Raw genomic sequence first — 13905 nt, 5'->3', positions numbered from 1 at the left:
AAATGTTGTCGGCGAATATAGAGCCAGTGTCGTCACCCAGAGCAACGGCTCTGGCGAAAATCTCTAGAGACGTTGGCAGGTTCCTTCAAGGCGCACAGACAGAAGGAAAAAACGAAACTTTAAGCGGAGTAGGGTCCTTCACATCTCTGTGTGCTCGCGCTCGAGCTCAGCTGCATGGAAATTTAAGCGACATATGTGTTTTAGAAGAGCTCATTGTTGGCCTAATGGTACAGTAGATGTAAGGTCATGTTTTGTAGCGAGAGCTACACTGGGCTACCAGTCGAGCATTTCGCGGTACATGGGAGAGGAAAGTTGTGCGCATGCGCCGTTACCATGGCAACCGAAGAGGAGCAAAGTGCGGCGTGCGCTTCGCCATCGCCCCGCGCCCGCTCCACCATCAAAGCCGATCGCGATGTCACGCGGATGAGCAGTTGTGAGCATGCGCAGATACTATGGTTACCAGAGAGACCCCACAGCTGCGCCGCGCGCTTCGTCGCCGCCTCGCCGCACGCCGCTCTATCACCCGAACCGCGGGTCGCATGCGCATCATTGCGTATAAAAGGCGGAGATTGAATGGGCGTCTGTATCACAATGTTTGACATGGATACAGAGAAGGAGAGTCCAGCCGCTGCTAAACGGCGGTATAGACAAGAAAAAATTAACTCTTCCGATCCTGAGGTTGTCGCCTGGCACTTGGCTACTCAACAAAGAGAACAAGCGTCAGAAGGCGAAGGGAGCAGCAGAGACGCCCGAACAGAGAGAGGAACGCCTTGTCAAACGGAGACGCCAGACTGCCGAGTGTAATAGACGGCGCATAGCCGCCGAGATAGAGCCTATATGTCTCTAATTGCTAAACATTCAGTGCCCACAACAAGCTCAGCCAGGGAAACGTACCTCTCGCTACGTATATCCTGGCATAGCCGAGCTAAGCCACAGCTATTTTTTTAACACACAGCGCAACGGAACACGGCCAAAGAAGACGGGCCGAAGAAAGAAGGAAACACAGTGTTGACTCACAAGCCCTTACTTAGCGGTTAACACACAGCTTATATATGCCCACAGGTCTGCGCAGGCGCGAACCGTACAAGTAAAACAAAAACGTTCTTCAGCTTTACCACAAAAAAGCGAAAAAACATCTTTTCCGCATTGTTCAAGAAAAATGAGGTATCGCCGACACATCATGGTCCAGCGTTTTCGGTACAGTACGCTTCTATTGTTTCACGTGTGGCCTGCAGTCTGCTCCAGCTCAGAATCATTACGTAAATCGTGGTGCACAATCCTCTGAAGTACTGCAGTCCTCACCAAGGTTAGCACCGTCATCAATCTGCAGACCATCTACATGCTTTAAAACGGTGAAAAAAAAAACTCCCCTTCTCTCCCCCCCCCCCCCCCCCAGAAAAAATGGCTGTAGTTCAGCTCTGGTTAAACCTGGAGTGACGCGATATAGCTACAGCTGTCCGAGTGGAACTCGCTCAGTCGAATTGCAAAGTCAGTCTCTCGCCGCTCCGTTTCGCTGGGCGTTCCTCTTCATCTTCGTCCCTGGACATGGATTCACACTCTCTCTCCCCCCCCCCCTCCCTGTCCTCCGCTTGCTTTCGCCGGCGCGCCCACCAGCCGCGTGCTCTGACGTCACTCCGCGCATGCGCTCAACTGACAAGGCGGGTGGCGTCTGCTCCGCCGTCGGCGCATCGGCGAGGCGCGCGGCGCGCACACCAGCTACGGGCTGTGACGTCACTCTGCGCATGCGCACAGCTGGCGGAGCGGTGGTGCCACGGCTCAGCGCGCAGCCACGGTGACCTCGCGAAGTGGCTGGCGTAGTGTAGCTATTGCTACAAAAAAAAAGCGCGAAGGACGGGTACCTAAGCGAGCAGGCACACCACGCTTTTGCCTTATTTCCTTCGCAACAAACTGCTCGAGCGCTATAGATCAGTGCGCTCACGTTCGTATTTAAACCGTTTGAACGCTAACAGGCTGAAACTGCTTTGACGCAGTGAGGAGCGAATGACTAGATTAAATGGCAGAGTTCAGATTTGTTTAGTTTCTGACCATCTGCACTAGAGCTTGCGCGCTATGTTCTGACTCCATTATTATTAGCAGCTTTAAAGCGTGCAAGTATAAAGCTTGAAAGCCACTCTTGCTTTTATTTGGCGCAAGTATTTTCTTTTCGCGATTCGACTGATCTTTGAGCTCCAAACTCTCGGAAGTCGGCGATAACAAGGCCACTTTGAAACATAAGCCGCGAATCGAGCGCTCTCGTTAGCGGGACAGCTTGACAGATGGCGCAGCGACACGACGAATGCGGCCTTTTTTGGCCCTGATTTGGAGGTTTTCAAGCGCGGTTTAATTTTGAAAAAGGACTTCTTTCTCTGTTTCTAAAAATATATTATTGTACAAAGAAGCGTGTTTAGGTTTGTTTTATTTGTTTTAAGGCGGTTTAACGTCCCAAAGCCAATCAGGCTATGAGTGAAGCCATAGTGAAGAGCTCCGGCAATTCCGACCACCTGGGGATCTTTAAGGTGCACTGACATCGCACAGTACACGGGCCTGTAGCATTTCACTGCCATCGAAATGCGACCGCCGCGGCCGGGAACGAACCCGCGTATTTCGGGTCAGCAGCCGAGCGCCGTAACCACTGAGCCACTTCGGCGGCCCCATGCTTATTTCAGTGAGTGAGTTTGTGTGTGTGTGTGCGTGCGCGTTTCCGTGCATGTGTGCGCGCGCGCACATGTGTGTGTTTGTGTGTGCATGCGCGCGTGCGTTTCTGTGCGTGTGTGTGCGTGTGTATGTGTGTGTGGCGCGCAGAATGAGCTGAGCCATATAGAACGCCGCACCGCGCCACTCGTAATCTTGATGTCATTTCTAGCTGGCAGCGAATCCGCGTTCTGTTCAGTAAGCATCGTGGCACACGCTAGCGTTTGTCACATCGGTCTCGATTTATGTGGAGAAGTAGGCTCTCCAGGCTTCATCTTCTCCAAATCACAAAAAGAAAGAAGCTCCCAGCGAAGTGCGCCGCCCAAGGATGCCTCTTCTACAAGTAGAAGCAAAATTGGAGGGGACACTTAAGCTTTGCCTTCAGATTATGATGCGATAGCCTGTTGGGTTAATTCCCATATATACAGAAGGTCATCATCTAGTTTACATTCATAGATGCTTGGGACTCCTCACACCCCTCCAGGCCGGGATTTTTCGCTCACAACGACAACGCCGACATCGCCGACACCAAATTTTCTGGTGAACAGGACCTTTAACGCTGTCGCATTAATATGAGAAGCTATTTGAGCAAGTGTGCAGTCAATGTTGAGTCTCATATTTTCGTGATATCTTTTATTTAAAGCAAATTTCTCTGCACACACATTTCTCTTGAGGCTGTCTCAAAGGCGACGGAAAGATCAAATTTAATCCGTTATTGAGTGAGAAGTAGCAGTTTCCTTTCGTACTGCCCGCCCTTGTGCATGAAGAGCTTGTGCACGGCGACTGTGTATGCTGAATCGTCCACATATGTCAGACATTGCTGCCGCTTGTAGACGAGATGAACATGGGAGCCCATGGCAGCGCTTTGTGAAGTCGAGCCGCTGTGATTGCCTATATTCTAGTATGTAGAATAATTCGAGAAGCTTCATAAAGTCGGCAACCCTTGGAAAGCACGCCGCCATAGCTCAGCACTGGATGGTCCTCACCGGAGCAAATCAACACAGAAACACCAAAGCGTGACCTGTGGCCGTAGTCAAGCGACTACGGCCACTACGGTCACTACTGAAGCCTTGGGATCGGTCTTGTTCCACATCTTACACAGATAGTGTGACAGAACTTAACGTCCGGAAGTCTGACGCAATTCAAACAGCCTCCTTACTCCCAGCCACGCATTATTTCGAACTCCGTATTTTGTCTCTTGCTCAGAAGGCGTCACAGGTGACGAAAGTTGATGTCGGTGCTGTGCGTCAGAAGATCAGCCCGCGCTTCTGTTTTCGTTTCCGTGTCTTGTTTTTGTTTTCCCATGGAAAGAGTCTGCGCTCACGGCTCCGATGTTTGAACGTGGTCGGCGGCCGTCAGCCGGAACGGCTAGATCGGGCAGAGCTTACCGCTTCGCTACTATTTAGGCATCTGTTTATATGACGTAACGGCATCGCATCAATGCCGTTACGGAACGCTTAGAAGATTGAACACTTCTGGAGCAATGATTTTAAGATACAATATACTCTATCCCTCTGCCTAAGATCAAAAGAACAGCGCATACGGGATTCCCATGACTGAGACAATGTACGGAAGAGGAACGCGGCTATATTATGCTCCAGCCATACTTATTAAATTACCAGTGCCCGCATTACGTGCAAATACAAGACGTGAGATCAAGAAACACTTAGAATTTTCGAAGTTTAAATTAATATTTTGCATAACTTCTAGATAAGCATTTCGCTCCGGTAATAGCTACGCGCAGTTTTCTGTGAGCTGACTGCCAGGTATACTGCCAGTCAAACCCTCCGAGGCTTTGGCAGGAATGCCATCTGTATTTTGTTTTCCTTTATGCAAAATTAAGATTGTGTTGTATTGTATTGCATTGATGCTGATGCGAAACATTACCTCATTTCTCATTTAACTCGTGAGTTGTTCGCGAATTTCGATATTGGAACTTGATGTAAACGTGCCCGTGGGGAACCCGCTGCTCCTGTTTCTTCAGCGGGACTAAACGACCCGTTGAAGGGCTTCATAGCTTAGGCGGAGCCGAAAGAATCAGTGTTTTTTTGCCGCAGTGGCTTGGGACAAATCCCAAGTTACACCGCAGCCGGCGGGTACGCTTAACTAGCTTTTGAGTTTTACGAAAATTTGTGGCCAACCCTGATGTGAGAGCTAGGGCACTAGTACTGCAAGCAGACATAACCCTAAAGAGGAAAATGAGTGGCAGCACGTGCTTCACCTTCTTTGTATTTTTGTAAACATTGTAAACAGTGTATTATGCCGCCATCGCTACCCTCTGTACTTCTCGATGCTCTCCTCTCCAAGTCCGTTTATTTCCGCCGGCCGCAGCTCGGGTGATAGTATTTGGCGCAGCCGCCAACACCTTTTAATTAATGTTTGTGTTTTTGTATTAATAAACCTACTAGTAACACGCGGATTCACTCACCAGCGTTGTGGCCGTTGCTGGTTGCCGTGGGCAGAGCCGCGTAGGAGCCGGGAGCGGGCGACGGATGGTTCTTGGTGGCTGCGGCCGCCGGAGCGCCTACGCTGGCGGAGGAGTTGTTGCTGGCGTGCAGCAGCCGGTTGTTGCAATCGGCAGAGGCGGGAGGCGTCGTTCGGCGCTGCAGCGTGCCTGCCCCCTGCGGGTGCGCAGGGATGGCACTGGCGGGGCCGTCCTTCACGCGAGATTTCGTGCCAGTGCCGTGCAGAGAGGGAAGCCTGCGAGGGAGAAGGAATGGAAGGAAAGACGCAGTTTAGGGATGTGCCAGAACGGTAGGAGACGGGGAAGCAAGAGGAGAAATGGTGAAGAATTTAGGGAGCACTGACGGGAAGGGAAGAGGTGAGAGGACTGCGGGAGACTGCGCAAAAGACGAGAGGGAAGCGGGAGAGCTAACGGAGTGCTAGCAAAAGAGATGTGCTTCCCCGAGCGTTGTCGACCGTTGTTCATGGTTAGGCGCTGCCTGGGTGCAGTTCGTAGGAAAGACCAGTCTGTTTCACCGCTTGTGGGACGTTGGCGAAAAATTGCTTTTATGAACAGCTGGAGAGATTCAGTTGCAAGTGTGGCGTGTGTCCTGCCTTATCTGTACTGCCCGTGTCCTTTAGGCTAGGAACTATGTATAGATCCAGAAAGGACTGCACAGAGCGCAGTGAGTCTCGAAAAAAGCTTGCAAACAGTGCATCTATGGACCATTCGAAGCAAAGTAGCAGATGCTATTGGCAGCTTGGGCACAAATGAGACCGAGGTTACCCTTGCATTTCGAACGAAACTATTTTTCACGATGAAAGGAGGGAGGCAATCTAGGCGGAAGCCTTTAATGACTCATCGCTGTCCGACCCTCCGTCCGCCCGCAAAATCTGTCACACTCGGACGTCATCAATGGCAAAATTGCTATAACCTATATACTCTTCGCAATTACTATGTAATGGCGATTAATAATGAGTATGTAATTAATTAGCAATCAATAAAAACTAAACATAAAAATAAAAAGTTAGAAATAAAAATAAAACTAAACAGAACTATAAAAATCAAATGAAATAAATATTGAAATGAAAATAAAGAAGTAAACAAAATAAAAGAACAAAGAAACGAACATAAATAAAAGTGTAAAAAGGTAAAAATACATTTAGGTAGAACAAAAAGAAAAATAAACAAACAGATTTAAACAAAGAATAAAAATAAAAACAACAGAAGGAATGCAACAACTACATGCGCTGTGGAAAAAATCCCGCGTTCTAGAAAGTTCCATGCATTCGCATTCTTGCAAGTAAGCAGACTTAAGTGCGCTCAGAATTTTTCATCATTGGCCGAAATTTCTTGTGTCCAAGAGACCAGAAAAAAAATCTGTCAGCAGAAGAAGTTGCAAGGAAGCTTGCATAAAGATGCTGGTTTGGTTTATGGGGGTTTAAAGTCCCAAGGCGACTCAGGTTATGAGGGACGCCGCAGTGCAAGGTTCCAAATAATTTCGACCACCTGGGGTTCTTTAACGTGCAGTGACATCGAACAGTGCACGGGACTCCAGTATTTCGCCTCCATTAAAATGCGACCGCCGCAGCCAGGATCGAACCCTCGTATTTCGTGTCAGCAGCCGAGCGCTATAACCACTGAACCACCACGGTGGCCTGCACAAGGATGGTTTGATGACCGCGTTAAGCCTTTAATGCCCCAAGTATTTGGAAATCACCGATAGATACCATTAACTTTCAATTTCATGTTAGCCAATGCACCTACGTTCAAAAGAGAACATGAGAAAGTTTTTAGCGAAGCTGAAATGCGCGAAGCTGGTATGTTCCAAATTCCAAACAAGAAGCATTTCGTCCATTTTGTGCAGCTAGCGAGAGCTTTGTAGAAGACTAACTCGAATACCTCGAACCGACTTGAAGGCACAGGTACTGTAGTAAATTTTTATCCAAGAAATTACCACTTCCCTCGAAGGTTGTCACAAAATCAGAGACAAGGAGTTGCTGAACGCTGACTGGAAGTCGCAGATTCTCACCCCCTTTTTGTTCGCACACCTTCCTTACCGTTGTGCCAAACGTTTTGATGGAAAAGCGCTAGCCACTGAGGACATGTTGGCATGAAAGCATGTATGCAAACTGCTTGTAGCAATGAGGACGCGGCGTTCAAACGGTGTGTCGCGAATTCGCGACACTTGGAGCTAAAGGGTTAAAATGCAAATCTATAAACTGAAAGAAATGAGAGGCTTTAGTAAATAACCATCCAGGACAAACTTAGGCATTTCGCGGCAATCATCATCAAAGCCATTAGCCGGAGAAAGGCACCAGTGGTCTGGAATCAAATTCTTACTTCGGCAACCTTATACTCCCTGTTCCTACGAAGCTGCTGTATCGCCATTGCTGTATCTATTTCATTGCCGCCGCTGACTACGTGGTATACATTGCCTGTATCCACTCCAGGTCTGTGTGCAATCTGACCGCTTATTTTTTCTAGTCCTATTGCGCCTCCTGCGAAGCCATTCGTGGAATTGAATCCGGGCAGCGGACATCGACGAGAAATGCAAATGTGCAGATGTGCTGTGCAACGTCAGTGCACGTTAATGAACCTGGTCGAAATAATCGCAAATCCCTTCAGCAGCTCGCCTCTTTTTCTTTCCCTCCTTCCTTCCATGTTCTTTTCCCTCACAGATCGATTGAGTTGTCCGCTGAGAGTGGTATAATTACGGCGCCTTTCTTTCCATCGCAGAACATTTGGTATTTTGCAGTAGTAGTGACGGTTTTTGAGGAAAGGAAATGGCACAGTAACTGTCTCACATACCTCGATGGACATCGGAACCGCGGCCTAAGAAAAGGGATAAAGGAGGGAGTGAAAGAAGACAGGAAGAAAAAGGGGCAGTAGTGGAGGTCTCCGGAACAATTTCGACCAATTGCAGAGATGTGAGACAATTACTGCACCATTCCCATTCCTCAAAAACAAAATAAAATCGATTATTGTCGGAGTAAACAACCTGCTCTCTATTTCTACTAGAGGATCTGCTCGTGATTACCAGTATGCGGAGACTAACATGCAAAAACGAAAAGAAAATTATCCTAATTGGGTTTTCAGTTGTTTGCCTGAGTCCATCTAGGCCTTTATTATCATGGTGTACATCTAGACAAAGTTTTTTTTTTTCGATCTCCCGAATTGGGCTTTGGTATCTGCCGCTTTTCCGCCCTCATTTCCTCGGAAACTGGCTGTATACCATCTAAAATGATGTTCACCAATGTATTCTAAACAGCTCTACCCTTCTTATTTTGCGTGACTATTTCTCTACTTATCCCTGTAAGTGTAAATGTTGCGTGCCTCTTGATTTAATTACTCTATAGTCTGTAAGCCGTTGTTGCAGCACATCCTTTAAGAAAGAGAAAGAGCCTGGTAAGCGTTCCAGCTGCCATCTATGGGGCTTCGTCTGACGTTTTTTCTATGGGCCATGCTGAACGGCACATTGCAACTGATATGAGTTCCTATAAAAGGGGTACGGCATAGATTGGGTTGCATAGTACGTAATTACCTTTACGTCAAACTCCCAAGCATTGATCTAAAAAAAAAAACAACTCATAAACACTGCATCTTGGAAAGCTGTTGAGCCGCAAAAGAATATTGCGCGTCATTTTGATGACGGCGGCTTAACGATGCTGTTCATGTCGGCAGGTACAACAGCATGAGCAAAACGAGAACGTGGTTTCTTCTACTGAGATCAATTTTCCAGACACTCAACCTTGAGTATGTTTATCTAAATAAGGGCCTGTCGTAAGCCGTTAGTCTCGCTGAATTTTGGCATATTGACACAATAACATCGTACTATTTTTATCACATAATGAACAGCGGTTCGGGGTCAACAAAAACTTCCGTTTCATAGGGTAAGATGAGTGCCTGATAGCTACATCGTACTCCGGTTTTCCACAAAAGCTTGCACTGATAGCACGAATGTACAACAGACACGAATGTAAACATTAATGCCAAGGATGGATTGATACTAAGTGCGTCTTCTTTGAAACAGGGCGGTGGTAAGCGCCACCACACTCTGTGTTTTCTTGCTTTCAAGCTTTTCCGAAAACCTGTTTTAAACTTAGAACGTAATATCTTGAGTGTTTCCCGCCCTCACCTTTTTTTTTTCTCAAACACTTTTTCCAATGACTTTTTAAATTGCACTGACATTGGACCGTAAGCTTGGGCTTTCTGATCACTCGACTGCTCTTGCGTCAGTAATTCCAAAATTGTTTTAATACGTGAGGATTGAAGGCTCACGGCGAAGAAAAAGTGTTCTCCATTCTGTCGCTTAACTTGCCACCACCTGTGCCGGTTGGTGCAGGGGGGGAAATGCCCTTTTCCTCTTGTAGAGGGTGAATGGAAGCGTCGGAAGGAGGCTGGGACGGGAAGAACGCCTCCAAAAAATAACCACGAATGACTCAGCAAAAATGAGAATGACTGATATGACTCGGCAAAATTGAAAATGAGTAATCGTGACTCAACAAAATGATAGTGTCTTCTTTCACTCGCTCCTTTATCCCTTCCCTCATGGCGCGGTTCAGGTGTCCAATGATATATGAGACAGACACTGTGCCATTTCCTTTCCCCCAAAACCGATTATTATTACTATTATTACGCACAACTCATTAAATAGCACAGCAAAGTTGCTAAGCTGTTTGCTGGGAGAAGTTGATCACACACTCTCAGTAGAAAGGACTAAAAGGGATAAAAATTTCCTCCAGCGCACTGCCTTTTTACTCCCATGTGGGCGTATTCGTGTAACCTTCAGTGAGCAAAGAAATATGTGGCAAAATATAGAGGAAGATATGAAGAGCTGACCAAAAGTAGAAGGGGACCAATTAAAATGAAGGAGGAAAGCTAATGCAAAACCATTGTCACTGCACAATCGTAATTAAGCGCGCCTATAATTTTTTTTACTAATGTCTACCGTGGATGCGTTCACAACCGCTTCGTTATAACCCTCTCCGCAGAGCCCGCCTCGTGGCGCGCGTAGCTATGCCAGGTATAGCCTCCTAATCCTCGTTGGTGTAGCCAATAGAGAGAAATATATGCGAAGGAGCGACATTATTTTGCGCCGTTGCATTTGTTTCGAATCGCCCCGAAGTTAGCAAATGACTTCGGCGACTTCCAATTCTCGCTGCATATGTGCTTGGGCACTTTGCGCTGGGAGGAAGGAACAAATGGAGCCCCATCACGCCACCGTTTGCTGCGGAGAACCGCCGGAGAAAACTCCGAAATAGAGCGTATTCCCCCCCCCCCCCCCCCCCCCCTTATCGTTCATTCCAGTAGGGCGACCGCGCTCTGAAAACAAACGAGCGAAAGAAAAGAAAAGTGGCACGAGAAAGCGAGTAACACACGAGTGATGACGGTCTGCATGCGCATCCCCTGTGGTAGGGCACAAGCAGACAACAGAGCTGGGATCTATTTTTTTTTATTTTCCCGCTAAGCGGTAAACATCAATGTGCTTTGCATTTTATGCACTTCCTAAACATTCTCTTTTTGCTGCATGCGATGCAAATTGATGGAAGAAAATAAAACTCTATTCCAAAAACAACGCCGGCTCGACTCAAACAACGATGAAATACAGTGCAAAAAGTGGCGGCATGTAGTTGTAGAGGAGTGAAAAATACCGTCCTAGCTCTAGAACTCCACCATGGTCCTCGGCTTAAAACATACTCCCTCATTCTTCTCATGTAAACGACAAAGAAATAATAGTAGGGCGGTTTCACGATCCCTACTTCTTGTTCAACGACTGCCCGGCTTGTGTCACCGCGCACATGAAAGTGTTGCAAAACATTCTCTGCGACGGTGACGCATTCTCGCTATCTCTGTTTCTTTTTTTTTTTCCACCGCTGCACTTTACCACGCACTAGCTAGCAGCCAGCCCTGGGGAACGGTTCATCAGTACCGTGCAGCATTGTGAAGACAATGAATGCGTCCTGCCCAGTGTACGGCCATTGTGTACTGAGAGATTTTCAAGGCGCTGTATCAGCCATCCCTTGTAAAACATTTGGGTACTTTGTGCTTTCCAGGCATACGTGTCCTTGCACATGATTGTGGATGTATGATCCAAATTGGTAGACACTGTGAGGGAATTCTGAGTGGGCCACGCGCCGTATTGCGCGCACATTCAAGTCCGCCGCTGTGCCCTGGGCGTGCTGCACGTAAATAAAACAAGCATGGTCGTGCGCCCGTAAATTACGTCGCAAGCATCCGTGCGCGACACGAAGTGGCAATATTGGGCAGTAAACAACCCCGGAGGCGAGGTGACAGCGGGACGAGTGCAGCCGCCGGTACAATAACGCCGTTGCGAGGTGAGAAAACGGCAGCATTGGGCGAAGAGCAACAGTGGGCAAGAAAACAGTGGAGAATGAACACAACAAGCGATAGGGAGCGTCTAGGGATGAGGGGAAATGCGTTATTGACCGCGAGTTGAATAGGTTGTAGGTGGCGCCGCCTCTCGTTGGCTAAACGAACTCTGTGAGCTCGGTCTGTTGGAGCTACACGACAAAGGAGGGCGCTAGCTTGCCACTAACTGAGCTGCGACGGCGGCGTTCCGCATCGCTGCTCTCTTGTAACGAAATGAGGTACTGCTAAATGAAAAGCTCGAAATGTAGAGGGTGGAAAGAACGAAGAGGTGTTACTAATAGGAATCGCGGGAGAGAAAACTTTCTATTTTTTGGAGTATGGTTTATACATACTGATGCTCAGGGCTTCAATCTCAATCCGGTGAAAAAAAAAATCAGATAGTTTGGGGGCACGCTCAAAGCAAGCTTTTTCGCTTCGTGGGCAAGACTAAAATGTGGCTTGCCCCCTCATGACTATCATCGGGCATATAGTGCATAAAAAGGGCTGATTGACTTGCAAAGCATGGTCGCCTCATATGGACCAGGAGAGGGCCAATGATAGAGCTCGGTGAAGTGCCTTCATTGGGCCGATGGCAACCTTAATCGCAGAAATCACACAGACCCACTATCCGCACACGTGCTTACATCCGACTCGCAGCGGCAGCAGCCTGATAGGCTTATAGCCGGCCAGGTGAAAATCCAACTGGTTTAACCCGCTAAAATTTTCGCAGTGTGTGCAACATGGGTGAGTTCTGTCTTTAAGGAGTGGAGTGCCTAATATTCGTTAATAATGCAGGCAGCGAGGACATGAATGTTTGGGAGAAATAACTGTATTAATCACCGTGAAACAGGAATAACTTCAAGTGCACTACTTTGTTTTAAACAGGGCACGTACATAAGGTCTAGCTGATAGCACAACATATGTCAAATATACGGATGAAAAACATCGCTATGCTTATCTCCACCTTTTATCAGTTTGAGAGTTTTTAGGATATTTTTACATAAAAAGCGGAACGATCTGCTTCAACGGTATTTGTGATGTGCGATCGTAGACTTGATACTCGATGGGCGAGGCGAGAAACAACGCTGTAGACAGTGTGCGTGTAGATAGGTAACTTCAAATGAGCGGCATTAATGTTCCAGAACGTTATGGTTACAGACAAGGACCAAAACGCTCTAGCACGGGAGTTGTTTGAACCTTACCGTAAATTGAGCGGCGCGTATAGTCAAGGTAAAACGTACATGATTTCTGCATGATAGTGAGCTTAATTTACTAGAACAGTTACCACGTGTCACCTAAAAAGTGTCATTACCTGCATCTTCCAATATTGTCGCGGATGCTGTGCTACCTACTGTCGGAGTGTAAAAGGAGCTAGATAAACTATGTCACCGCTCAGTTAAAAAATTATGCGCGAAACGTGACATCCTTCCGTTCCCTCCTTATACATCTACTCATCTCCTCCTTATTCTTTCTGTTTGTCTTCCTCTCCTTCTTCGTTCTCTTGGATTCGCTTGGCTTATGGGTTCTTCGCTTCTTCTTCCTTTTCCTTCTTCAGTTCTTCTTTTTCTCTGTCATGGCTTGGCTTGCTTTGGCTTGTGGATTTCTTTGAACACTACTACTGCCTTCAGGTACGTACACGACCGCTCTTGGTGCGGCTCCAGCAACGCCTTTCGCCGTAAAAGATCACCTTTTGCTGAAGAAATAATTTGTTAGCAAGAGCTCCGTACTTTTCTTTATCCCTTCTCTGCTGGCTCAGGTATTCCTCATTATCTGAAAGCGCCGTGCGGTCACAAAGGCGAAAGCAGTTTCCTGAGAACCCTCGCAGCTGAAGCAAAATTTGTTCCTGCCTTGGTAATCCTTCATATTGGTTGATGTTAGTGTTCTAAGAATCTGCATAGCTTTGCTTAGTCATCACGGTGGCTACGCTTATGCTGATGCTCATGAGCATGCAGTCATAATTTAAACTACGGACTCCACTTTTGCGGATACCTTTTAAAAATTGGGTCTCTATCCTTCGTGTCTCTAGCACTTTTTGTTTACCGGCAGTACATTCTCTTTGAGTTGATGGGGCACGAGAAGGCGCACTTTCCGGTTATGGCATAATGCGCTGACGCCATTTGCCTTGGAGAAAGGCCCTCGCACAGCAACCGCAGTAAGAAAACAAAGCATATAAGGCTTCTTGTGTGTTTGACCACTCCGCTGCCATTGCACGGAATGTTGTCTCCTAATGTCATAAACCATGCATGATCGGACGCCACACACAATGAGAACTTCTTGTGCTAAAGGAGTACACGAACGGAGTAGAAAGGGATTACGCTGGCCTTTAGCGCGCACCCTTTTATGAAAGGGAGTGTACTCGGGGCAGCTGACTCCCCCGTATGGGCGTATTCGTGTCTGGA

At 47.4% G+C, this 13905-nt stretch overlaps 1 protein-coding gene across 5 annotated transcripts in view; it reads right to left on the bottom strand.

The window, feature by feature from the left end:
* Window positions 1-13905, bottom strand: part of sick (sickie) — a 959410-nt gene that overhangs the window by 626612 nt on the left and 318893 nt on the right. For all 5 annotated transcript variants that reach the window (XM_077635300.1, XM_077635298.1, XM_077635296.1 and 2 more), the window contains exon 6: window positions 5120-5391. In XM_077635300.1, coding sequence (XP_077491426.1) covers window positions 5120-5391 — 272 coding nt within the window. The remainder of the gene's footprint in view (window positions 1-5119; window positions 5392-13905) is intronic.

This window comes from Amblyomma americanum, chromosome 8, assembly GCF_052857255.1.
Source record: "Amblyomma americanum isolate KBUSLIRL-KWMA chromosome 8, ASM5285725v1, whole genome shotgun sequence".
NCBI classification, from domain to species: Eukaryota; Metazoa; Arthropoda; class Arachnida; order Ixodida; family Ixodidae; genus Amblyomma; species Amblyomma americanum.
This window is presented reverse-complemented; position numbering and strand designations above follow the sequence as displayed.